This window comes from Barbus barbus (assembly GCF_936440315.1).
Source record: "Barbus barbus genome assembly, chromosome: 19".
NCBI classification, from domain to species: domain Eukaryota; kingdom Metazoa; phylum Chordata; class Actinopteri; order Cypriniformes; family Cyprinidae; genus Barbus; species Barbus barbus.
The window spans coordinates 8,846,948-8,874,876 of NC_136747.1; the positions used below are offsets into that span (position 1 = coordinate 8,846,948).

The 27,929-nt window shown below is 36.5% G+C and overlaps 1 protein-coding gene across 3 annotated transcripts; it reads right to left on the minus strand.

Annotated features, from left to right (window-relative positions):
* Positions 1 to 8,797: 8,797 nt before the first annotated feature.
* LOC306884948 (terminal nucleotidyltransferase 4A-like) lies at positions 8,798 to 26,639 on the minus strand. 3 transcript variants are annotated; one of them, XM_079441211.1, is made up of 14 exons: positions 25,656 to 26,639; positions 22,770 to 22,893; positions 22,623 to 22,669; positions 22,116 to 22,236; positions 21,825 to 21,932; positions 17,985 to 18,113; positions 17,577 to 17,790; positions 15,988 to 16,114; positions 15,796 to 15,902; positions 14,431 to 14,612; positions 12,700 to 12,846; positions 12,462 to 12,617; positions 12,127 to 12,208; positions 8,798 to 11,272 (listed from the first exon to the last, which is right to left on the minus strand). In XM_079441211.1, exons 1-14 carry the CDS (start codon positions 26,336 to 26,338, stop codon positions 11,043 to 11,045), a joined length of 2,457 nt encoding a protein of 818 aa, XP_079297337.1. In that variant the 5' UTR covers positions 26,339 to 26,639; the 3' UTR covers positions 8,798 to 11,042. The 3 variants fall into 3 exon arrangements, with proteins under 3 accessions (XP_079297337.1, XP_079297339.1, XP_079297338.1); XM_079441213.1 differs by lacking the exon at positions 12,127 to 12,208 and having other exon boundaries at positions 12,564 to 12,617; XM_079441212.1 differs by lacking the exon at positions 12,127 to 12,208 and having other exon boundaries at positions 8,807 to 11,272.
* Positions 26,640 to 27,929: the final 1,290 nt, after the last annotated feature.

Sequence of the window (27,929 nt, forward strand, 5' to 3'; positions counted from 1 at the left end):
ATTCTGTGGAACAAAATAAAATGATATTTTAAGAACCTTCACACAGATTATATCCATACAAACTCTATAGAAATAAATAATAATAATAATAAAAAAACACACAAACAAACAAACAAAAACTCTAAAAACTTGTACAACTACATTTCAAGCTTGTGTAAGGAACAGACTAAAATTTCCCCTGCACTGAACCATTAACTTGAGAATACCTGCATATTTGAGCTGAAATCAGATTTATGAATGAATCAGTCTGATTCATTGTTTAGTATGATGTGTAAACAACTGGTTAATTTAAAAGAACAGCTCAAAAGAACAATTAATTCACTGATCTGCTTCACAAGTTCAATTCACTGACTCCACCTGCTTTTGAGTAAACAGCTACATGGAAGATTATCAGTAAATATTGACTTAAATGTATAAATAATGATATTTTCCCACTTACATAATGCTATTGTATCTTTTCAGAAGACTTCAAATACTGAGAATAAGTGATATGGACTACACTGAACAAAAAAAAAAAAGTTTGATTTACTTTGAAACAATTTTCACTCAGAAGTAATTTAAATTTATACTCGTACAAACTTTTCATTCTTCATTTACAACTTTTTCACTGTGTACATTTATGGTATTTTTTTTTTCATTCAGATGAAGTTGAACTTTCATTGTAGAGCTGCATGAACATTCAAAATTTGTCTAAATATTCTAAATATAAATATTCAAAATTCTTCCTTTTGTGTTCCACAGAAAACAATAACAACGGTGCACGGTTGTTAGGACATGGAGATGAGTAAATGATGACAGAATGTTCCTTTCTGAGTGAACTTCTACTTGAAAGCAGCAGCAGGGGGGTTTAAATCATTAAGGGAGGCACAGCACCATCTCTGGCGAGGTTTGGAAGTCTAACTTCTCATGTTCTTTAATACTTCAGTCCCTGCTCGACTCTTCCATCTCAGTAATAATCTGTCTGAAGAGCCTCTTATCTGCAAGGACAGACTGCAGGCATCTCAAGATGCTCAAACAAGAATCTGCCTGTAATCTCACATACCAAATCATTGGTTATTACTAGTCACCGCATCAAGCGTCCTCTCGATATGGACAGAAAGCCATCATGAAAGCGTAAAGATCAATGAAGCCAATCTTTCAGGATCCATACAAATGTCAACCACAGGTCAAGAGGCCAATTCCACAGCCAGCTAAAAAGTTCAAGCCATTGTTAAACTGACCAGTGTTAAAGCTGAGAGCGGCTGGAAACGATCGCACCATCTGATTGGTGGGTTTAGGACATTTTGAAGACGTAAAAGAGGTAGGTGTCTCCAACCTTCTCAACAAAGAGCCAAAAATAGACCTTAAACAGGCCAACAGGACAACATGCAGAGGGAGGATGCAGAATGGAGTTAATGGGCCGGGCGGCAGGAATTTTAACTGCTGAGCATTTTGTCGGCATATCATTTTGTTTGTCATACACACCTTTGGTAATTTGGACATTTCCCAGTGTGTTTATTTCTTTTCTTCCTGTAACTGTGAAGTGATGCATAACATCTGCTGGGTATGGATGACAGAATAAGAGCAAGGAACAAAGAAACGACTCTCAGTATGTGTGTGATAATATATTAGCCTTCTCATATATGCATGTGCATATTCTGTTGCACGCACATTTTAGATGTTCAATGTCAGCCTTACACAGCGAGGCTCTCTCAAGTCGGTAACATCACGGGTTGTTTCTCACAGGCCTGTAATGCCTATTAAAGCTCTACATGCACCAATGCACTAATTTAAAATCTGACCAGCCTTAAACTTTTGTACCTTCTTTTAAAATAGGCCCATATGCACGGACGAGCACATCTGCTTGAGAATTTGGCTAAGAGGAGCAAATTGCATTCCCTGGGTCACTCACTACCCCCTAATACCATTAAGTTTGCTTCAGTTGATGTTTCCTCCTGATTTCACATCATGTTTTGACGTAACATGTTTGTTGTAATTGGGTAATTTGATGCAATTTACCATGGGTTATGCATTTGTGTTTATGTTTCGAAATGAACTACGTACTCTAAAACAATGTGGACGGAAAACAATGTCGTTTTTAATTTCACATATAAGATAACAGGATTCCTATTGTAAATATTTGCCACATCTGGCTGCCATTGGCAATAGCCGACAAAGCTTATGTGGTTTTTATCAAACATCAACTCCCAAGGTGGACTAAGGGTCCCAATATGCTCACACTCACAGCGGAAATATCTTTGCAATGGTATACTTTTAGCGAACATCCTTTTTAAGTCACAAAGAGCCACAAACCTGCTGTAAAACCTGATATTCAATGTTTGTTTCTAAATAAACCAAATTCAGAAGGAAAGTAGGAGGAAATGTACACTCTTAGAAAAAAAGGTTCTTTGGGGTTCTATATTATAGAACCCTAGGGTTCTTTACTCAACTCCAAAGAACCTTTATGCGAAAAAGGTTCTATATAAGGAGAAAGAATCCTTTTTGGAACAAAAGGGTTATTTGGGCTAAACCATGCTTTTTATGTGTGTTTAAACATTAGGCTATTTAAAATTATCATACTACATTATATTTGTGCTTTTATTTCAATTTTACTTTGACACGCCTTTATTCCAAAAAAATAAACTTAAAATTTACATCTGCACTGAATCAACCTATTATTATACCAACAAAACTGTGTTCTAGCAGTGTATAGCAATCTGGCCAGTTTGATCTATTTATTAATAGGTACACGCTAGTCTTCTGTTTAATCAGCATACTAACATGATTGCAAGTTCTAGTTATCATATGTCATGTAAGATGCCCTGCAGCTCTTTTATTGACAAGCAACATGCTCATATCGAGTGTTTCATTTAGATTCTAAAAGGCTATTCTTATAACTCATCCCTCCAAACAGATGCATAAAATGATCTTTGACATAAACAGCATTGAACGTGTGTCTATGCGCTGATCAGTTATTTCCATTTTTCTGTGGATAACTGTGAGTATTTGGTGTTTGCAGTTATAGTATAGTAAAATATAATTATTTGTTATGCTGAAGTAATTGTATATTATTCTAAACACGCTGTATTTGGTTGTTGTAGATACTCAGAGAGCACTTTTATGTTTTACCACCAGCTTATCAGAGAAGTGGAAGTCAGAGGAAACATGACCAACCTGCTGCAAAACAATAACACAAAAGCTACATTATTTCTTTTTCCTCACAACTGAAACTCATCAATCAGCTAATGTGAAGTTACTGATATTTTTTCTTCTTCTATTTTCCACCTTTTATCATGCAGGTTCTTATGATAGATAGATAAATAAATAAATATTTTGCACTGTCACTGCAGGTCTGGACACTGGAGTGCAGCATTACTACTTGTTAAGTCATCAGCATTCAGATGCAGGACTCTACACGTACTTTTCTTTTTAGGAGCGCTTATTTAAAAAATGTAGGAGCACGGTCAAAAATTTAGGAGCACCTTCAAATCAATAATCAAAAATTCTGATCAAAAATGAACCTTTCCATTACGAGGTGATATTTGACTCCTTAAAGTGATTTACAGGGAATTTAGTTTTTACCTTTGTAATGGCATTTTTCTAACTTTATTAAAAGTGTGTCATCTTTTATGTCAAATAAAAAAACAAGCTTTTTATCATTTCTAATTAAAACAACAGGATAAAAACAAGTATAATAAGATACAAATCAAATGAAATCAGTATTTAAGAAATAAATTTGTACCACAGGTGGCACAGAACAACACACAAGTGGCTTGTAGATGTATTTTCAGATGTTTAATGAGGCTCAAAGGTTGCATAAGTGCAATTAAATTCATAAATTCATGTTGAGGTTAATACAATTTTGAATGTAGAAATATTAAATGATTTAAATTTACAGAAAAGATACTTATGGTACAGTATGTCACTGATTTGATCACTGAATCATTCATTTAATTGATTCGTTTGAACGGCTGATTCATTCAGGAATGAAGTACGTGACTGTCTTTATGAATGGTTAATTGAATCATTGACTCACTAGATTCATTTAAAAACGCAGTTCATTCATAAACACCGTATTCTTAAACTTTCATGAAATATTCATAAACAATATTCGTATTCATAAACACCGCTGTGCTTGAATGGAGATGCGCTGCGGCTTTGTTTGAAACTATTTTCGTTGATGAAATAGAGCAAAATAAGGCAATAGTGTTGTAGTCAAACAATATAAGTCACTTAATATTAGCTTCTTTTTTAATGAACTGTTGTATTAAATCAATATCACATTTGCAAACTCCCTTAATAATCATTAAAAGCTGTCACTCATCTTAGTTCATCGTGATCTCACAAAACTCCTTTATAATCAACGAAGCTCCATACACTGCACAATGAATCTCTTATTTACACTCTGTTTACACTTTTTATTACTTAACGCTGCAAAAACATGCAAGTTAGAAACCTTTAAAGCGCCCTCAGCACAAATATGCTGATCGGGTCAGTCGCAGTCGTAGTTTTCAGTCACAAATGCTGAAATGGTCAATACTATGGACTAATACTATGGTTAGTCTTTTAGCTCCCTTTTCAGAAACAACCCTAAAGGGTTCTATATGCAACCTTTTAAGGGTTCCATATATGAAGCGCCTGATAGAACCTTTTTAGGTTCTATATAGAAACTTTTCTTCTAAGAGTGTATGTTACATAATGAAATAAAATATAACATTTACCATGGGTTATGTGCTAGTGTACATATTTCTAAAACTGGACTCTAAAGGAAAGAAGGAGGAAATGTAATATTATATAACAGTCACACAATATAATCAAATATAATACAGAACATGGGTTATGAGTCAATGTTTTTAAATAAACAAGACTCCAAAGAAAACTAGGAGGAAACATTACATAATATTCACATAATATATTACACAAACAAAGCACCACACTTCCAACCCTCCGTGTAAAAATCAAGTATGTGTATATAAAGCCAAAGTTCAAATATTTGCCTCCACGGCAACAAGCTAGAAGTAGGCTAATTCGTATCAGGGAGCAAAAGAAGCAACTTCCCGACATCTCCTGCGAGAACCTCTTTTGTCTTTGGCTTGCAGCGGTGGAGTAACAAGGGAGAATTAATTGGATTCTCTCGAGGCAAGTGTCCTGACTCTTTTCACCCCTTATGTCAGTGATACTGAGTAACAACAGTGACGGCGTATCAGGATGGATGGTGGTTTTGTTGAACATGTAATTGGGGTGTCATCAGTTAATTAGGAGCTGCTTTGTGTTTTATCCCCGCAGCCAAAAATACGTTGCAAATATACGTCACAGCGAACACGTCTAGACTCGAAAAGACTTATCTTTCCATACCTGCACCGATAGATAAGAGCCTTCCAATAAATCTTTGAAGATATGGCCTAGTTGCCATATAAGTCTCCTCCTCATCAACGTCTGGTTCATTAAGCGAGGTCCACTGTCAGAAGAGAAAGAATTACAAGTGACAGGAGCATATTGAACCCAGCCAGAACTCATTTCGCTCCAAAAAAAGGAAACAAGTGCAGTCATAAAATATAATCAATGCGGTTACACTTTGTGTGACACCGTTCAAAAATAGCAGAATGATGAGAAAGGACATTTTAATGAAGTTATATAAATTGTTTCCCAGCCGCAGGCTTCGGTGTACTCTGAAATAAAATAGAGCAGTTTAACAATCTGCCCGGCATGAGGAAACCTTCTTCTTGAGCTTCTGAAGATTTGCATAGATATCCGACAACACCTCAGCACCTCAATTCCTTTGTGCAGACTTGCCGTTCACATCGTAAGCAACGTGGAAAGCTGCTGGTTTCAGATGACACATATTTTGTCATTGAGAAGTAGTGGTTTTGTGTACTGATGAGGAGAAGAGATAATGCGGTATACTGGAAATCTCGTATTTACTGTGTTCCAGAAAACAAGCTGTTTATGGAGACGTACCGATTGTTTCATGAAGTACGATGCAAGTCTATTTTTATACAAATTTCTGTGTAGAAAGGAGGCCAAATCTATCTGCATATCCAGCATTATTTCGATTTTTTTTTCCAAATACGTCTCAAAATAGCAACGCATATTTTATGCCTCAGCAGCCTGCGTTTCGCAGGGCTTCATTACTGCTGGAGCTGCTTGGAGGTGTTTTGGAGAAGACTTTGATTCGTCTCTCGTCCCTATCAGCCCAGGTCCAATTGCTCAGTCCTGTGTTTGATTCTATTATCTCTCTGGAGCTTCTTCAAACATCATCTCACATCATGAGGAAGAAGCGATTTCTATCAGCAGTCTTTTTCTCTTAACCTTTTCCTTCCTCTTTCTTTCTCATCATCTCAACCTCTTGGATATCTTGGATATCTTTTGACAAAACATAACATTTTTCTTAAACATATGCATGTATGTGTATTTGTATTTATATATACATCATAAATATACACAGCACACACATATATTTAATGATAATATACCATGGTATAACATGATTATTTTTTTTTTCTGTTTGTTGCCTGCCACCATGACATTTAATCACACTTAAGATGAATTCTAATTTCTTTTTTGATGACAGTTGTGGCTACTTTCCAGTTATATTTCAATAACAATTGAGTTACTATGGTATGTTTTGCTGAAACTATAGTTACCATGGTACAGTTCTGTGAGGGTTGTCAATGTATGGCAACTCATGAACATGTAAAATGTGCACACTAAGCGATGCTAGCAATAAACATTCACTCTAAAGTCTACTCTATCATATATTTGAAACACAAAAGCTGCAAAATGATCAACATGCAACTTAGTAAAGAATCTTGGGGTGATTTTGGAGACAGACCTTAGTTTTAGTAGTCATGTCAAAGCAGTTACTAAATCAGCATACTATCATCTCAAAAACATTGCAAGATTTAGATGTTTTGTTTCCAGTCAAGATTTGGAGAAACTTGTTCATGTCTTTATCACCAGCAGGGTGGATTATTGTAATGGTCTCCTCACAGAGGACAGACAGCTGCAGCTCATCCAGAACACTGCTGCCAGGATTCTGACTAGAACCAGAAAACCTGAGCATATCACACCAGTCCTCAGGTCCTTACACTAAATTATGACACCAGAAGAAAACTGGTGTCATAATTTAGGAACACCTGTAAGTGTAAAGGAGTAGTGCACAGTCCGGGAGGGACCAAATTGCATATTTTTGCTCAGTTTGGGTTTGAGGTGTTTCTCCTCGAGTATGAGCTCCACTATACCATACTATATGAGCTATAAAAATCTGATGTACTCAACATTTAAAAAAAAATAGTTGTCTAAAGGTTCAATAAACTCTTCAATTTCAAAATATATTTGACATTTCATATGTCAGGCTTTGCAGTGTAGGCTAAAGGAAACAACATAAACCTGTTTAGCCAAGGTTAGCAAAAACGTTGATAATTTAATAAGCACGTAATAAATTCTATCATTGCAGAACATCATATATTCTCTTACAGTCTGAAGTCACCATTTCATATAACGTGTTATCCAATTTAACATGAAAACAGGATTACAGTTTACAGAAATGATTCTACTCTGATTCGACCGTAGGCCGCGCTAATATTCGAGAAATTCACGCTGTTTGAGAAACATTGCTTTTAAACAACAGTTCAATAAGCAAACCGTTAATATTAAGTACCTTACATTTTTAGACCATATATTTCCGCAGATACCTGGACCGGTTTCGTTCAGCCAACAAAACAACCTCCAAAACGTCGCTCGTCTTCAGTGATTCACTGATAACCTGTGTCTGAAACCACAGTGGACATAATGGAGTGCTCTCATTCAATCCCACACCTAGTTAAGATTATTTAGTAGTTATGGTTTGCTGCTTCGTGGAAATGTTGTGCAGTTGTTCAAGCAATATTTTAAAACAAACAAACAAAAAAGTTAATAGGCCAACATAAATCACGTTGGGATTTTTTTTAGAATAGAAGAATTTTGGATTTATAGGAACAAAAAGTTAATAATTGGCACCTTAACATTTTGTTATATTATACACCTAGTCACATACCTAAAATATGAAAGTTTAAGTAAAGCTTTATTTAGCATCTTTTAAAAAACAGTGTTTACAAAGTGCTTTAACTATGTAACATATCCCTGCATATACACTGTTATAAATTAACATTACAATCTTTAAGAACTTAATCACATTTTGGTCATATTAACATGAGCATCTACACCAATCAGCATATGTTTGCTCAGTCTGTGCCTCTTAATAAAACTGAGGTACTGTTTCCAAGAGTCATAAAACATGAGCCATAAAAGCATAATAAATCAACTATGATAGCGGTTCCCAACCACATACCACCAGGTTTAATAAAATGTTCCATTAAAAAAAAAGAAAAACAAATCTGATTATCATTATATCTGCCAGGCATTACAGGGTTAAAAAAAAAAACTTTTTTTTTTTTAAACCAATTCATGCACATACACATCCTTGTGGTAGCATGAGTCCTTATTAGCAAATACAAATACTTTATTATCAGCTTATGTTTTTGTCTCTCCAGTGCTAACTGAAGAGCTCTGACTTGTCATGAAGTGCAAGTCCACCACCATCTAGTGGTAAAACCTCAGCAAGAATGATGATTTTGTCGGGCAACTGAGTCTCACCTGGTTGCCCATTGATGGCAACGTTGCCCAAAAAAGTTGCCCCGTATATAATCAGCCTAAGAGTACCAGGTACAATCCTATTGTTTTCAATCTCCAAACATCTGCCATTAGTGCTGATCTAGTAAGGCATGATTTAATATTTCATTTATTTAATCAAACAATTAAGACCGCAAGCAACTGCATGCATGGTTTTAAGATGTTTATTTAAAAATAAAATAGAAAAAAAATTACATAAAAATACTGAAGGAAAAAAAAAAAACAATTCCTCCGTCTGACCTCTTGGATGCTGGGTGGCCACATTGAGGGCTTTCATTTAAGGATTGACAAGGAGTGCTTTTGGCCACTGCGACATAACAGATGTCAGCAAAAAAAGGGTTACATTTAAAATCCATCATTGAAATTCAATGAGGAGCATCACACTGTATCTAGCAAGTACATCACCACAAATGTCACACCATTACAGAGTGAAACACTTCCACCTTTCCAACACATCTCCACAGATTCACTCGGGGGAAAAAGAGGGAGCCATTTTCATTCAGACAAATCACTGATAAAGTAGGTCCTCATGTGAACCGAAGGAGGGGGAGTGTTGCCTCAATGTCTGACCCATTTTTGCAAAAGATGCTGGTTCTATCTAAAGCAGAAACCGCTTTTAGAGTTACATTTGCCCTATTGCGTTGATAGGCAGGCGAGTCAAGAGTTACAAGGACAATCCGTAGTCTCCGTATCAGATATCACATTGTAAAATGCATCACATAAGTTTGTGGCAACCAAGTCATTCCATACAGACCGCAAGTCATGGTTGTAGTGTTGTAACAGGAGTAAAATAGTCTGGTTGATCTCCAGGAGGAAATATCTGCTCCGCAAAAACCCCAGACAAGACGTCCGGCTGTTTTTCCTCCATCGAAACAGACTGAACTTGCATACAGGAACTGTTCACGAGAACCTTGATGCGTCGCTCTCAGGCCTGGGTCCGTCAACGGTCACTTTGACAAGATTTACAAGCAAACGGCCGTCGTGAGGGACACAGGAAGAGAGGTTTTCAAAACTCCACTTGCATAGTAACAATAACCTGTATGCCTGTGATGTTCTGAGCAACAGCAATACAGTTTTAGTGTGCCATATACAAACAGAACCAAAAAATAAAAATAAAAAATACAATACAGTACAGTACAGGAATAGGTATTACCCAAAAGGCATATATTAGCGCAAGTACCTGGCAATAAATGCACGTCAAGATTCCAGAAAGGAATCAAAAATAAATTCCCTTTCTCCGCTAGTCTGATTCGGGTGCCTGTTCAGAACTCGAAAAGGTCCGATTAGGGCACCTTGCATAAAGCTGCACTGATCTGGAGTCCGCTCGCACGTTCATTAGAGCTTCCCTAAAATAATTCACATCTCACACTTACCTAGAGCGATTTAAAAAAGACACACACACATATCAATGAAAGCGCATACAGACTAAGGGCTTGAGCGTTTTTCCATGTCTATCGGTCCGTTCTCAATCTGTTAAATCCAAGTCCTAAAGCCTCAATGCCACAACTACAACCTTAAAGATGAACGAGACCAATAAAAGCAACAGATGAGAGACTCTGAAGCTCAACACAAAGTGGGAAATGGTGACACCTGCAGGAAAGTCATTCTGCGAGATCTACACTGGTCTCTTTAACTCTCGCTTCCAGGTGCAATTTATGCCGAGAAAAGGGGAAGAGGGAATATAAACTCTCAAAAACAGTTTTAAAACAGACTTTTTCCCTTAAGGAGCCTGTCTGACAGGATCTGTAAACGATGAGCAAAATTAAAAATTACAAAAATAAAAACGTTTTTACAAAAACAAAAATGAAAATAAAAACCAAAACAAAACCAAAAAATTAAATATGTTTCCAGAGAGAACGAAAACGCAAAGTTATTGCACAAAAAAAGTAAAGGTTGCGTGATGTGTACAGTCAGTACGGTGGGGATCTCTGGAAGCATCTCAAGTGCAGGATTCAAAGCCAGCGTTAGACATACACACACCCCGATACAGCAAACAAACACTTGAAATCCACTGAATCCAGTTCGTCCCACATGTGAAAGGGGTCCCGTTTAGACCGAAAATGTGAAGACAGGAAAACAACGGAGCATGAAACAAACATACAAGGAACATTTCACCTGTCAACCAATAAGTTGTGGATTAGACGATCGAGAAAAAAAACAAACAAAAAAAAAAACGAAAAAAAAAAAAAAAAACCAGTTCCTGTTCTTGAAGCTTCCTCAGGAAGATTGCACAGGTCAAAAAAACCCAAAAGGAGTCAACATACACATGCAGAGATTCAGTGGTAGACTGAACTACTTAGCACCACCATCACCACAACTACTGAACGAGGAGCTGGGTTGCAAACGCCGGTCTCTCTGTGCTCACACCATCAGTAGGAGGGCTCAATGAGTTCTCATCGTTTTAAGATGGGACCGGAGGGGTGGAAGAGGAAGCGAGGAGTGGAGAGGGAGCTTCCGGAGGGCAGATGCAAGGTCTTTATCTGCTGACGCTGGCCGGCAGACTGTCCCTCTTCCTGCGGCGCCAGGTGGTGCGGTTGAACTGGATGTGGCCTCGGTTGGAAAGGACGGGACTGTGCACCACGGCGGGGTAGTGGAAGCCCTTCAGCGGGAACTTGGGACCTGTCTGCAGGAGATAAGACAAGATAGGATAACTCAGAATGATGCTAGCATCTGAAAAATGGCTCAGTGTACATAAAAACTGGATTTTAAATAAATAAAAATGAAAAACAAATGCATATCATTCGAAAGTCTGGGCACAGCACTTATTTTGAAAAGTAATATTTATTTTTATTAAGAAAGGATGCCAAAAATGACAGCAAAGAGATTAATATAATGTTACAAAAGATTAATATTTTAAATCAACACTGGTCTTTTGAACTTTATATTCAAAGAATCCTGAAAGAAAATTATAATGTTTCCACAAAAATATTAAGCACCACAACTCTTTTCAACATTGATAGTAATAAATGTTCACTTGGCAGCAAATTGGCATTTTAAAAAACAAATACAAAAGTTATTTAATTATCTCAATATTTTAATAATTTAATTTCACAATATTACTGCTTATTGTATTTTACAACAAAACTTTTGATCAGTAGTGTAAATAAAATACTTTTAAAAAGACATTTTCTTAAATGCAATAAAAGCAAAATGTTGCTCCCTAGACTTCAAAAGTTTCCATGGTAAACAGCAAATAAATAATTACAAATAAAATTTCTCAGTACAGCATTTTAAAAGATTTTTTTTATGAAAAGTGCTATAGAAATCTAAACTCCTAATTTTTTTTTCTTGCATTGAAACATGGGCAGAGCAAGCCAAGCTGATGAAACATTACTCATTTGAATGAAAAAAAAACTAACTTTCCATTTAAATAGTTACTTTTATTCTTGATGCTTTTTTGACATTGTAGGGCATTGAATTTCTCTCTTAATTAAAAGTATAGTTCACACTAAAATTGAAATTCTGTCATTTACTCACCTTTATGTTGTTGCAAACCTGTATGACTGTCTGTCGTCTGTGGGACACAAAAGATGATAGTTCTGGATCCCATTGACTTCCACTGTGTGGTCAAAAAATACAATAGAAGTCAATGGGAACTGAAACTGTTCGGTTACCAAAGTCATCAGAAGAAAGAGTCATACAGGTTTGAAACAACATGAGGGTGAGTTAATGTTGACATTTAATTTTGGAGTAGACCGTCCTTTTACTTTGTCATTAGACTAGACTGAAGTCTTGATGAAGGAGGGAAAGTTTGGCTCACTGTCAAGATACACACAATATGTAGAGGAGAGCACACGCAGGACACCGCCTACCTTGGGATGGTGGTGGGGACTGGGTAGAGGGCTGGGGGGAGCTGGGGGGACTGCAGGGGGGGGCATGCGGAAGTATGGGGTTGGTCCATCTGCCATACACACCTGTCTGCCAGGTAGAGCGTGGACAGAAAGATTGCTGGGGATTGACATTCTCGCCTGGAGAAACACAGACCGAGGGGAAGTTACATAACCATCAAAGAATCATCAAATTCAACTATTAACCAAAACAGCCCCTCACCTGGGTGGCCGGAGGCATGGTGAGTGCTGCCGTGATGCTGGCTTTGCCCGTGGCCATCTGAAGCGCTGGTGGCAGGGGACCTGGTGCCAGGATCTGGAGAGGGAAGGGGGCTACAGGTGGAGCGACATACGGTGTGGAGTCAGAATCCTGAAGGAGCAGAAGTCAGATATGTGAGAGGGAATGACAATCTAACCTTGTAAAAGCCTGATATATGAAATAATAGTCAGAATTATATATAGAAATATTTCTTTTAGACTATTATTTCATGTCAGTCTTTTACAGGGTATATATGAAGAGTTCCATCTGAAATTCTCTTCTAAAACGAGCATTTTTCTCAGGTTCTCATGTGTAGGTTCAGTAATTTCACTTTAAATGGCAATGAATGAGCCTGAGAAATATAGCAGCTTTTCATCTGAATATAAGAGCCTGCTTCTGAACTCTTCATATATATTATATTATATTTAAAAATCGTGTGTGTGTGTGTATATACAGGTTTATATATCCTGGTGGGGACTTAAACCTGAACAGACTCATGGGGACTCGTGTCACGGTGGGGACCTAAATTGAGGTCCCCATGGGTACAAAAGCTTATAAATAATACAGAATGAGTTTTGAGAAAGTAAAAATGCACAAAGTTTCCTGTAAGGGATAATTCTCCTGTGGAGAATCCCTACAAGAATAGCCGACCAGACTGTGATACATATCTGTACATGTATATGTGTGTATCTGTGTATGTATGCATGCGTGTGTGTGTGTGTGTGTGTGCATGCATATATACACCCATTTTATTTTATATGGAGTAGTGTATTGAACCTCTAAACAAAATCTTAAAATTATATTATTTTTTGATATTTTCAGTATCGTATTTGATAAATCAGACTTTTATGGTTTTATACAAAATGTGCAGTTAGGTGCAGTAACTGATATTAATATGTGCAAAAGAAGAAATTCTGATAGCTTGTAATGCAAAACAATAAGATCTTTATAACCGCATAACAGACTACATACATAAAATACATGTAAATATCAGTTGTCACTATATACCCCAATAGTATGACTTCGTAAGATGATATTTAAATGCTTTGTTTTTGCTTATCAGAGCTCTATAGGTTTTATATTTTCATATTAATAGAAATTTGAGAGATGAACAAATAATCAGAAGCCTGATGCATATTTAACAGGCACATTTTGGTATGGATAACCAAATAAAGCTACGTTTCTTTAGGTCAGTAAATGTTCATGGGTCAAAGACAAAAATCAAGGTTAAAAAAAATAAAATGAAAAGTTTAATACAGTTTAATTACATAAATACGTCAGTTACACTGAATAATAATATTCTGACATCTTAATTTTCACAAAAGTTGTTTGAAGCATTAAAGCTGACACTTTACTTACATTTAATATACTTTATGCATATAAAATCAATAATTAACAATTATTAACAATATTAAAGCTGTTCTTACATTTGCTTTATAAAAATCATTAAAGTTTTCACAGCAAAAAGACACATGAACCACAACCTAATAAGAGAGATGTTTCACAATTGCACTGAAAGTCCTTTTACTTCTAATAAAAAATAAACAATCAGACAACAGAAGGCATGTAGTAGAGATGATGCACAACAGCTGTTTCACAAACGTTTTGATTGAGAACATTTAGAGGCCTTAAGGTTGAATAGTAATACAGTATGTTTATAGTGTTGTATGGACATGGATGAAATGTAATGCTTACGATATCACTGCCTGACAGCGAAGATGCAGAAGAGGCGGAGGAGTGCTGTTGAGGGCTGGAGAGGGACATGGGGGAATCTGCGCTGTGAGGGGACACCGAGTCCCTTTGCTGCTGGTCCTCCACACCTACACCCAGCAGTGTGCCCGTCTCCACCTGCTCCACTGAGTCTTTATGAGATGAACCTGCATGCAAAAGACACCAAAAACATCAGCCACACATGACTACAAATGACAAATTCAGAGCAGGTTACATCTGAAGCACGGCTGAAATTGGCGGATTCGCTGCAGAGCAGGTAACGGAGCGTCAAAGCAGACTGAGGACTTCCACAGCCACTTTTCAAAAGGTCCATTTCCAAACTAATCTATCAAGCGTCAGTTTAATAAAACACATTAATCACAGTCAAAGTCAAGAATAAGATGAGTAAAAGGGATAAAATGCTGCTGAGGACGCCACTTCCTCACTTCAAGGGCACCTAGAAATTTACGCTGCATCAGAAAATGTTTCAAACCCATTGACATCAATGCAATGTAAGGATGTACAGGACAAAATCCAAGGGTTTGGCAAAGTTCGACACTTCATTTCTGCAAACAGCAGTTGCTGCAAAGCACTCTGACATAGGCATTTGTTGACCAAAGAAATGTCTTTCATCATACAAAATAGTCCAGTTTCATTTCTTTGTATTAACTTTAGAATATATTAACTTAATTTGGCCAAAATCTAGACCTATGGTTCTTAACCGGGATTCTGGGTCCACTAGAGGGCCTTATTTTAACATTTATATATTTTGTTCACCTTCAAAAGAACCAGGGTTTCTGCAGTCTAGAAAAACCTAGATATATGAGGAAGCCTCGTTTTAAAAATGTGATTTAGACCTGGATGTGTCATGTAAATTAATCTTAAAGCATCTTTGCTATTTTTAAAAGACGATACAAATTTTCTATTCATGCTAAGTTCTAAAGTATTTTATAAAGTAGAAATTATTTTCAAAATTCCTAATCCAGTGCATCACAAACGTTTGAAAAAGTCATCTAATAAATAAAGTAAAATTAAAAAGTTAGCTCTTAACACTTCTGGCTTCTGAAATTTTAAAATGTAATTCGTTTCTGTGAATTAATAAAACGTTTTGACACCGTCATGGCAGATTTATTAGAGGAAGACTATAAGACTATTAGGAATACTATTATTACTACTTCTTGAACACCAGGACATCAGTGACTGGTCCACTCAGATGTCTATAATGTCTTATCAATGAGAACACACATTATGAAGTACAATAAAAAACACAAACATCCTGAATGAAATTCACTTGGTATCTGCAGTCATAACGGGTACATTGTGAGAAAGTGTCTTCATATTCAGACGCACCCTTGTTCCTCTCAATGCGGGTGTTGTATCTGCAACCCCACTTCTTTATGATCCACTCCCTGTAGTTGATGACTTCCTGGGTGACTTTAATTATGCGGCCCAAAGTGCTGAGGGGACAAGATAAGTGGCAAATTAAATCAAGATTTTGAGAGAACTAGGGTGAAGGTGCCATCATGCAGATGAGAGCTGTACCTGTCACTGTCTTTATTGGGGTAAGAACGTGCGAGTGGTGAAACGGCGTGACCCAGTATTATATAGGCATAGTCAAAAGCCTCCTTCACCTGCATGGCACCATAAGAGCTTCTGCCCACGTCATTACCTAAACAATCACCAAAAAAAAGATACATACATATTACATACATACACACTATAAACATACTAATTTTTCACTGTTTATGATTCTTCTGTAATTATGTGGTGCAAATTATTGTACTATGTATATCTATCTATCTATCTATCTCTACATTTTCATGTAGCATCAATATTTTTGTAAATATTTAAAGATATTTAGCTTTTGCAAGGATGGGAACATTCTAGAAGTTTCTATAACATTCTAGAGCTTTCCGAAACATTCCAGGACTTTCTGAAACGTTCCAGAACATTGTGGGACTAGTAATAAAAAACAAATCATCAAATGTACATTTCTGAAGTTTTAGACCATCCGCTTTTGGTGGTAACTGTTTATCTTTAATGGTTGTTAGCTCAGAATTATGCATGTGCCATGCAATTTTTATGGATGAGTAATAACAGATTACCTTGTATAAGTTTTAGTTTTCATAATTCGCTATAAATGATTCACTGTTTCACCATTACACAACAAATAATGTGATTTTCGTATTCAGCATTACAAACTAAAAGAAAAAAAGAAAAACTAAAACAAAAAGTGAAACTATATAAACATTTGTTTCATGGTGTACTGAATACAGAGTTCTTAATGGTCAACTAAACAACTTTTAGTAAATTGCTTTCAGTATTGCTTTCATCAAATTACTTTTATTGCCTAAAAGCAAATACCAGCAACAACAACAATCATCCCATTTTCTTAAGCAAATTACAAAAGTGTCTCGACAATGGCTCTTTCCAAAACCTAGTGAGCTGCCTATCTAGACAGCATCTTAAGGCATCACAAGCGAACTTAATGATGTGAAATCTGTCCTAAAACATAGATGGCTGCCTTTTTAGATACCTTGTTTTGGCCAAATTTGGATTAATTGAAAAAGCAATACAAGAATGCATTGTGGAGAGCGAAGTGAAGTTGAAAGAATTGATTTTATTTCATGCCATAATGCAGGTTTTCCGATTTGTGATAAATTAAATCTAAATTTAAACTATTAAAACATTCTAAATAATAATAATAATAGAAAACAAAAAAAAATATATAACTTGTTTTCCTGCACATCATGAGTTCTTTAACAATCAACAACAACTGTGAACACAATGTTAAACTGACATTCTCAGAGGGAACTTCAAGTAATATTTAAGTGGTTCAGCTGCCAAAAAAAAAAAACGGTTCAGGAATCTCGGCCATAAAATACTGGCGTAAACTACATGTTTTTCTGCTTATTAGATTATTAATGTTAAGGAACATGCTAAACCAAACTGTACTGAAATTAACTGAGGTGATTCTTCATGTGAGAAATTAGTGAAATTGGTCATTTACAAGGTTCCAATTCAGTTAGGATGCGGTCTCAGAAACTAGCTGCCAACGTAGGCAGTAGACAAGAAGCTCGCTAGGTTTTGCATTATTGGAACAATTTTTAGATAAACAGCTTGAATAGTACCTGGAAGAAGAGGGTCCTCGATACAGAGCATGGAGGGCCTGTAGCCATTACTCATGGCCTTCATGATGTCCTCTTTAGCCATGTAAGCTCCGCCGTTCTTTATCCTGATGCCCGTCTTCAAGTAGTTGAAGTGTCTTCCATACAGCTCGAAGAACTCGATGAGCAGAATGCCAAGGTTCATGTTGGGATTCCTAGCATCAATTCTTGGGTGTAACTACAGGTGTAAGCAAAAAAAAAAAAAAATAGCAGCCAAGATGAGATTGAGTCTCTTTATTTGTTTGGTACAGTCATTTATGAGATATACAAAAGGTAGTAAAATATGCTTGACAAGTAATGACAGATCTCTAAATGAGACGAGATCAAGCTATTTTTATTATGAAACACTCAGACCGGCTGCTAATATTGCACCTGTAAGAAGCTGATGACCATCAGGATGAGACTGTAGGAGCTGATTCCTCCCGTGAAGACTTCATTGAGGTCTCGCTGCAGCAGGAACTGTTTCAGCACTAAGATTAAATAAGGCAGCACGGTATACTTCTGTGTGGGAGAACAAAGGAAGGTATTTTAGACTTTAGGACATAAAAAAAAAAAAAACTCATTTACACCAGGCATTAAGAGGCATCTCAAAAGTGACTATTTAACACTTGAATGATCACAGCAAGGTTGTTGTTTTTTTTAATTAAGGTCTTTTTATGACAATAGACGTTGATGCCAGGATTATCGAAAGCTTGAAGCCTTGCGCATGTATGTGCCTAAAACATAGGACCCGCATACATGTTCTCTTTCACAGTAGATAAAATGCAGCTGTTCAGAAGCTGAAGAAATATTTACAAAAGGTGAAGTGTTATGATAACTGGGGATGGGCCAATAAATCGTGCATTCCTCCACCATGTAAGATCGACACAGTCTTAAAGGCTTTGGGTGTCATTCAACTATTGGAGTGTGAAGTCCTCCTGGGAAGTCTGAATTTATGAGTTGGGAGGTCAATTATGATCTCTAACGTTGTAAAAAAAAAAAACTTTATTAAAGCCCATATTTTAACTCAAAGGTCGTTGGCACCCAATATCTGCGTGAGCAATGTATTGCGTCTATTAGATTATCAAGGTGTTACCTTAGCACTATGCTAACATCAAACTATTTTGAAATCAATTGTGAGTTGAGTCAGTGCTCTTTACATTAATCACCAATGAGGTTCCAATTCACTTAGGAATGCTGCCCTATAGAAGATAACCGTCTATGTAGGCAGTAGACAGCAAGCGGCTCACTAGTTCATACACAAACAACAACAAAAAACAAAAATGGTGCTATATAGCACTAAAAGTGGTTATTTGACTCGTAATCATAGGGGAACCACTTTTGGTGCTGTGTAGCACCAAATCTTGGTGCTTCATTGGTTCTTCAGCGGTTCTTTGGCATGACTGAGTGGCTATATAGCACCACTGCCGTACAAAGAACCTGTTAAGCCCCTTTAAAGGATTTTTTACGAGTCAAAGAACCACCGTTGGTGCCGTTTAGCACCATTTTTGTTGAAGAAATACAATGCAATATATGGTTCTACATAGCACCATTTGACAAAGGTATGGTGCTAGGTAAAGGTATGGTGCTATATAGCACCAAAAGTGGTTCCCCAATGATTACGAGCCAAGAACCACTTTTAGTGTTATACAGGACCATTTTTCTTTTTTGAATGCATTTACAAGCTGGGAAGTCATAATTATGATTTTAAAAAACAACACTGCTTCTACAAAATGATGAATAAAGACTGTGCATCAGGTGGGTTTTTGCTTTGTTTTTATTCAATTTATGAAGGCGCTGTAAATTGAATTGTAAATAACACCATATATTTAGTTTTATATTTAAGTCCCAAGCTTCTAAATTTCCCCACTTTTTGTTCATGAGAATTTAACTCATAAATATGATCGTGCTGACATGAACTGAACATCCAATAGTAACTGTTTGGATTATTTTGTGTTTGTATGCCCAAAATACAGTGAATGGAAATCTTACAGTATTATAGTTAGTCGATCTAAAATGGTGATTGTGCAATAACAACTGTCAATCATGTAGGTACGCAAACAAGTGGTCTGAACTTATTTACACAGCGCTTTTTTTATTTCAGTTGCGCATGCGTACCACTATTTGACAACGCTTATTGCGAATCAAATGCTTTTCTTTGTAAAGCCACATTGTGAAATTACCTTCGCATACACAATTTTATTTTGACAAAAAGCTAAACAATATATCTATTTTTTTTTTTTGGACTGATTCATTTTTTTTTTTCCAAAAAGGCCGCTTTGGGACACTAATTAATTTCACACCTACAAAAATGGTGTAAATCCATCCGAAGGAGCTCGTGGCCCAGTGGCCCATGCCCTCTCACCCAGAGCAAGTTTATCAATATATTGTAGTACAAAAGTTAGTTAAATTATGATCAGTAAATCACGTTTTATGTATAAATTTGTGCGCATGCAAGTTTAGTGAATCACACTCTTTATCCCTAAATGGAGTATAAAGGAAAAATCTCCTGATAGATGCACAGATGAGATCTATGAAGGTGATCTTTCAGTCACAGAGGAGTACAGAAGTATGCACATGGAAATGAGCATTAAGGCAGTAGGTCATCTCCTTATTCAAACATCTGCACTGAAAGCTTGCTGACAGATGTTCAGCTATGCTTCGCCCTCCTCCTCTCAGTCTAACACTGACACTTTAAGCCTGACATCAAATTAGCAAACATGGAGCAAATCTAGGACACATAAAACATGTAAATGCAAGTAGGGTTCAAAATGTACATTCTGCCTTTAGCAGGTGTGCCAAATGAACTGAAAAAAAATTATATTTATATACATAAATAGCAGCACCACACAGTGGTCAGTCCCATCGCAAAATGCTTCTTTTCAACATCAAAACCATTACAATTCTGTGCATATTTTCAAACTGGCAGCTAAACACAAGAAACGTCGCCACACAGAGTTCCACAGTCACTGCAATAACAGAATTCATTCTGACTTTGAAGCCAAACTTTAAACAACAGTCAAGCCTTTCATTTGTACATCCTTTGTGTATAATGAATCAGGTCAAAGTACTTTTATCAGTAATGGCCAGACTGTCCTTATTGGTTTGGGACTTAAAGTACAGCAGTAAGTAACACCGCAGTAGCCAATGCCCATACAATGTTTTCACAAGAAAATATAGAAAGATTTATGCAAACATTTAACCATAAGACTGTTGGGAATTGCCTAGATGAGCTGAAAGAACTGAAGACTGGTAAACTGAACGGCTTTGCTTTTGATCCCTAAAACATACGCAAGATTAATCAGCTATAGTCATGACATAAAATTTACAACTTACATTTGCAAAGAAAAGGAACATTTGCAAAGTTTAAATATATTAAATTATTGTAGTTGTCTGTTTCAGCTTGATATGTTCTCATCCTTTTGCAAATTATAGACAATTAAAATATTACTATTACAAATAAAATTATTTGTATGCCATTTTAGTGGAAAGTAAAATAGACTAAAAATACTGAATATGACATGACTTTTACATCAAAAGTCCATGTACTAGAGCTTAAAAAAAAAAAAAGTTGACCAAAAATACAGCAAAAACAATAAACCTGAAATATTACCATTCAAAATAACTTTTCAATTTGAATATATTAATATGCAATTTATTCCTGTGATGCAAAGCTGAATTTTCAGCAGCCGTTAAACTGGTCTTCAGTGTCACATGATCATTAAGAATTTTTCATTTTTGAGCACCAAATCAGCTAATTAGAATAATTTCTTATTACCATCAATATTGAAAATAGTTGTACTGCTATTTGTGTGTGTGTGTGTGTGTGTGTGTGTGTGTGTGAGAGACTATTTCAGGTTTCTTTAATTGACAAAGCATTTATTTGAAATAGAAATCTCATCACAAAAGTTTTTACTGTCAAGTAATATGATAGTCAGGAGTTGTCACGCATGTCATTTTGCAAATAATGTCAATTAAAATGTTATTTTTAGAGACTAAAACAGTGATATGCTACTTTAGCAAGACTAAAATTGAATGACGTCCTTCGAATTTAGTAATTAAACAAAATTTGATACATTAACTAAAACAAACAATGTACAAATGAACACGGCAATAAATAAACCAGCAAACAATATTCAGACATTCAGCCCATCTTGAAACTACACATTTAGTCTAGTTTTACTACATTTTTGTAAAGTTAGATTTACAAAATATGCAAAAACCTTTTTTTACCTTCAAATATTCTTTGATGAAGCTAGCAGCTTTGATGCCCGTCTCCACGTTAAAACTTATGTCCACTTTCACCTCAGTCTCCTGATCTGTCAGTTTGATGATCGGTACCTTCAAAATTCAAAGAATGAATTTTATGAATAACAATGACCAAGAATTCCCCAAATGTTAAAATTGAAAGCCAAACATCCAAAGGGGATCCATTCAGGGAAAAAAAAATAAGCAACAACCACTGAATATGAAACCGTTTAACTGAGCGTAGTTGATGTTAAACCAACAGAGGGAAACACGTACCGTAGCTTTGTCAAGAACTTTGATGGAATAAGGTTCTGCCACATTGTGTTTTCTGAGCGCCTGCTCCAGCAGCTGCAGGGGAGGTTTCTCCCATTTCCCAAACACCACCAGGTCAATGTCACTACAGTGTAAAAGAATCAGCCAGATTTAGGTTTAAGCAATTTGTTCAAATCAACACTCTCTATGAAGCCTAACGAAAGCCCAAATATCACATGAAAACAAAACCATCTTACAGCAAAGCGGTTTGCTGTCAAATAAACTCACATTCATTGTCTTAGTGGTGTTTAGAGTCAATTACATGAGGCCTACTGAGTCTGACTAACATTAACACAAGGAAAATCTTTCAAGCTTTAGAGACCACTTGTTTTTTGGACTGTACAAGTTTTGTAAGCTACAGATCTAGGATCATTTGGATCATACGCATGTTGAGATCTGCTAACGGTCCTGTTCAAAATCTCACTGCTGTGTTGTCACTTAATGTCCAAGACCAAGCACGCATTCATTTACCTGGTTGGGAGAAAGAGTCCAGTGCTAAAGCTGCCAAAAATCTGGACCTGAGTACATACAAAAAACAAAATCCATTTGAATTTTTGACTTCTCATTTATAATGCTAATAGCTCAATTTCATAGACATCAGCTCTTAAGCTGGCTTACGTCAGCGGTTGGCCACAACTCCTTGATGACCGACTCTATCCTATCCACCACCTCCTGTCTCATGGTGGTCTCCTCAGGACGAGGAGACATGAAATTGTAGAAGTCCATGATTTCTTCATGCAACCTTGGAAGAAATGAGAAAAGATTATAATAGAAAGGCCATTGGTATAATTTAAGGAGGTAATTCTTGCAGATCCTTCACAACTAATCAAAGCAAGAATCTTTACATTTGTTTTAAAAATGTAAAAAAAATAAATAAAAAAAGATCCATTAACTAAATTAATTACTTTTTAGTACAATAAATACACTTAGTCTACAGGACTTGACTGGACAAATGGTAACCATAGCAGTTTAGCAAATTCACATTTCAGATCTGGCTCCATTCTGGTATAGAAACAGCCAAATTTCACAATCCATTCAATTCCCTATGGATAAAATCAACTGCCAGAAGTATTTAATGCTTGAAACATGGAAAAGATACTCCAGATTACAATACAATGAAGTAAAAATCTCCATTAACAAATTCCAAATGTGAAAAAAACATTATGCATGGAAACCCCACGAAAAATATAACCATACAGAGAAACATGATCAACAGAACGGGGAAAGAAATGCAATATTTAGTGTGACTACAAATTTATATGAGATGCATTGTAAAAAATTATTATTCAACCTTTACATTTGGTCCTCCAAATTGTGAATATTTGGTAACATCCTTGATGAGCTGATTAGACTTTAATTTGTGTTTTAATCATTTTTACAATTCCATTTCATAGAAGAAAAATGCACACGAGATACTTATCACTTGTAGTTAGTTTGTTCTACACCAGTGTCTCTAAAGGAAACTTTAAGCTAACTTGCAGACTTAAAAGTTACTTATTTGCCTAGAAAATTAGAAATAAGAGCTGGAAATATCAAGTCCACCAATCTTAAACACCTAAACAGTATTTTGCACCTATGAGTGTGACACAGAAATGCTGTCAAGGACTACACAGGCCACTCACTAGGTTTTGGGACCTCACTCGGTTCCAGATTCTTCCGTGGAAAAATTCCAGAGGTCTGGAACCATCCACCGTAAATATAACAAGTTCATGCAACAGATTCGTCCCTTCTTAGTACAAGCCTACAATTGCTGGGTTACTAAAGACTTAAGCATGCATTGTATTAAGTGTTCACTGTTATACTCATAAATCAGCAAACACCAAAACTGAATCCAGCCGAGAGCCAACATTAATGGGCAAGCGATGACAGCAAATGTAACACAGAACTGTTAATTTAAAGCTATAAGCAGACAACTCACTTGCTATTTTTGTAAAGTAATTTTAAAATTAAATCACTCAGGTTTGAACAGGTTCAGGTTTACTGATCAGTTGCATCATCACGTGGTCCCTGACATCCCGGTGTGGCATATAGAGTGCATTAGTGCCCAACCACTCTTACGGCTGCCTTGGTTCCAGAAGCAGCTCTCATTTTCACATTAGGATTTATTTTTAAGAGTCATAAAAAGTTATGTAAACCAAGAACCAAACCAACCAGAAACAAGAGGAATCAAAACATTACAAACTTTGAAAGCAGAAAAATATTTGAAAATCAGAGAAAAGGTACAATACTTTGTGCTAATGGCTTTAATGCGGGAAAGAACTACAATCCCATTAAGCATTTCAAATAACAAAATTAAAAAGATAAATAAACCCATTGATTTAAACATTTGACTATACATATAGAAACAACCCATTATGTTCACTGCAAAATATTGCGCAAGTTATAACTAACTATAACTGCACATCTTGCAGTGAACAATGTATTGTTTCTATATGTATAGTCAAGTGTTTAAATCAATAGCTTTATCTATGAACTATGACATGATTTTATATGAAAGGATAAGGAAGATGACTATCATTCGCAGTTTTCAAAAATGGGCAAGTGTGCTAACAAATATAGTCTCAGTTCTCAGATTGAGATTTCTTTGCTGAACCATGGGTAATGTAGCTTTTTCACCAAAATGCCACTGTTGATCATGATCATTTAAAATAGAAGTTGAAAAAAAAAAAGTGGTTAATGGCTTCAGCAATTGCTTATAATGCTGATTAACAACCTTGTAGCTCACAGTAAATCTGTCTTTAAAGATTTATAAGTTATCACTAAAAATCACTTCCCTTTAAGAAAATGAACAGGCTTTTTACTTTCAGAACCCACGCTAGAACATTTGAATAAGCCTATTTTATATATATTTTTTCTATCAAGTGTTAAGATGAATGTATATAATTTAACCCGTTTCTGCTTTGATTTAGCCAATTAATCGGAATTCACTTAAGACTGGTTTTGTGCTCCAGGGTCACAATTTTGTTAAAGTTATTACTAGCAAACAAAACATTATATCAATTCTTCTTTTATTCCAAAAGTCATTAGGATATTAATTAAAGATCATGTTCCATGAATTAAACATCATGTTCCGTTTTTTTTTTTTTTTTTAATGGACCCTTATGACTGGTTTTGTGGTCCGTTACATGTTTGGCTCTCGGTTTAACGAGTCAGTGAGTTGTTGACTCGAAACCTAATCTAAACGATTCGTGAATGAATCGTACGCACCGGTTCAACTGATTCACTTATATAAAGATCCGAATCAAAAGATCGAATCGTTGAAGAATCAGAATCGCTACAAACTGTATAATCAGACGCACACATTCCTCAAGTGACCCAACCCACCGAACCGAACCCAGGACACCCCGGCTAACATGCTAAAGCTAATTCCCCGGCCCAACACGACAGAAAAAAAGGCCCACTGACACTATCACACACGAAAAGGCCACAGAAAGACAGCGTAACATTATAACGCCCCATCCCGACCACCGCCGCTGCTGCTGTTATAAATCAAGCTCATCTCACCCGTCAACCCCTGGGTTATAGTTCCTCGTCTTCCACGGCGTGCCGGAGTTGTCATAATTGCCATTAGTCCAGTTGGAGAGCAGGTAGTTTATCCCATAGGTGCTGGCCTTATTGTCGCTTTTCCTCCGGCCCGGATGATGGTGGCTGTGATGGTGGCTGTGAACCGCTGCCGGATGGGACGGGTGCCGCTTGATGCAACTCTGCTGCGGCTGCTCTTGATAGAAATGCCGTAGATGAGGATGAGGAGGGTGATGATGATGGTTGACATTATTCAGCACGCTTTCGCTGCAAGTAAAAAACGGATACCCCTTGTTCATATTCCCAGCGATCATATTAGGGCTTGTAGTCCTTATTTTAGAGCAGCTGGACGCCGGATCCGCCATCAAGCCGGTCTTTTGTGTCATTTCGCCGTCTCCCGTGTTTCCATTTAACGCGTGAGCCGCCGAGCCGCTGCTCAAGATCGCAGTGGCGTTGTTTTTAATGCTAGTGCTGTTATATGCATTGGACGCGACAGTCTTATAAACGTCAAACGCCGGAGAATTGAGACAGAGGTTGTGGTGATGGTGGTTCTGGTGCTGACCTGTGTTAGTCCGGTTTACCTGAGACGTCTCCCACACACGCATCCATAAAGCGTTCGCAGGACCTTTCTGTTCCGGCTGAATCCAAGCGACCCTCGGATCCATTCAACTCGTCTTTCTAACAGCTCTGACAAACAAACAAACGCCTTTCCCCCCGGCTCAGCGGATAAGTTTGAGTCCGGACCGCGAGAACGTGCCTGTAAACGGGGCTACGCGAAGCGACAGGGAAAATAACGACGTGCCAAACGGGAATCAATTAGTGGCCCTTTTCCCCCGCTAGCAATAAACTGTTTGCTAAACTATACAGTGTTTCCAATATGGCGTAGCCTATTCCCTTGAACCCCGAAATGCAGTACGCATGTGTAGGATTTAAACCATCGGCGCAGCACACACCCCCAGACTCCACACCGAGCAGGCGCAATCGAGCAACCCCACCCTTCAGAACGGCTTCAAAGCGAGGAACACATTTGAATTTACAACCCTGCCTAAAATCGACCTACACCGCGAGCGAAGCGCGAGAACTGAGAACAGATTTTGCAATGGCCGTGTGGGTGTTGATGTGTGCAATAATAGCGTATTGATGCATCTAGATTTTAATAATTTTTTTTAAATGTCATCGTTTCATAGTGATTTTCCATTTTATATTAGATTTTCAAGACACCAACACAAAAAAAGGCCTAAGTTAAACCACAACGAACAAGGAACAGATACTTCAGCACAGCTTATAAATATTGCAAGTAACCACATGATATCAATAAAGAGTTTATTAAGTGTTTATATATATATACACACACACACATATAATTATATTATATGCTTTTGTTAAATATTGTGAAAAATGCAAACAATAATTTGGCATCTAAAATATTTAAAGCATTTATTTATTTCAGTACAAAAACTATAAAATATCGTTATAAATAAATAATTTTTTTTTTTTAAATAAAGGTCACATACTGTGAGTAATTGAAGGTCTTCCCTACAAATCCTAGTTTTTTCTCTTGTACTTCTGCTGAATTTCTTAAATTCTTAAATAATATAATTTTTAATTTTGACTAAATTCTTTCTTTAATAAACAAAATCAAAATAATCATTATGATTCATCTTCCTTTTAAATACATTCTTTAAATACATTTTCTTTTTTTAAAAAAAGAAAGAAAAATGTGTATGAAAAAAGTTACATAATAACAAAGTTGTGTTCTTGATGGTGCACAGATGCAGAATGTGTTAGACAATCAGACAGTATCTGCTGACAATTACTGAAGGGGAAACATTGGAGAAAAAGCTTCTTTTTTCATTACCAATTATGCAACTCGCTGCTTTAGTGGTATGCCAAAAAGAAGCCGCAAATCAACATTTTAATGCTTAAAGAAGCTATATGAAACTGTAAGCAATGCTGATTGTACTATGAAAAATGTGCAGTAATTTCAAGGAAGTAAAACAAATTATGCTCCAATTTGAAATCAGTTTATTTATGGTAAACACTGACAAAAATCTTAATCCAAAAAACCTAATCAGCAAGTAGCAAATCCGTCAATTTTCTCGTGAAAATAAGGGAACCCTAGTGGTTACATTGCCATCGTGCTTTCGAGGAAAGAACAGGCATTCTCTGTTGATGATAATAAATCATAATCTGACACGATGAAGAAGAAAGCATGATAAGCTCCTCCTGCGGTGATTACACAACGAGTGCTTTGCC

Bases quoted from the DNA above. Each gene is read 5' to 3' on its own strand.
- LOC306884948 (XM_079441211.1), bottom strand. From the start codon at position 26,338: ATGGATCCGAGGGTCGCTTGGATTCAGCCGGAACAGAAAGGTCCTGCG. The intron at 16,115-17,576 runs GTACTATTCAAG...GTGATTGTTTAG, and splicing joins CGAGGACCCTCTTCTTCCAG to GTAATGACGTGGGCAGAAGC. The intron at 14,613-15,795 runs GTGCGTCTGAAT...TTTTGCATGCAG, and splicing joins CCGCATTGAGAGGAACAAGG to GTTCATCTCATAAAGACTCA.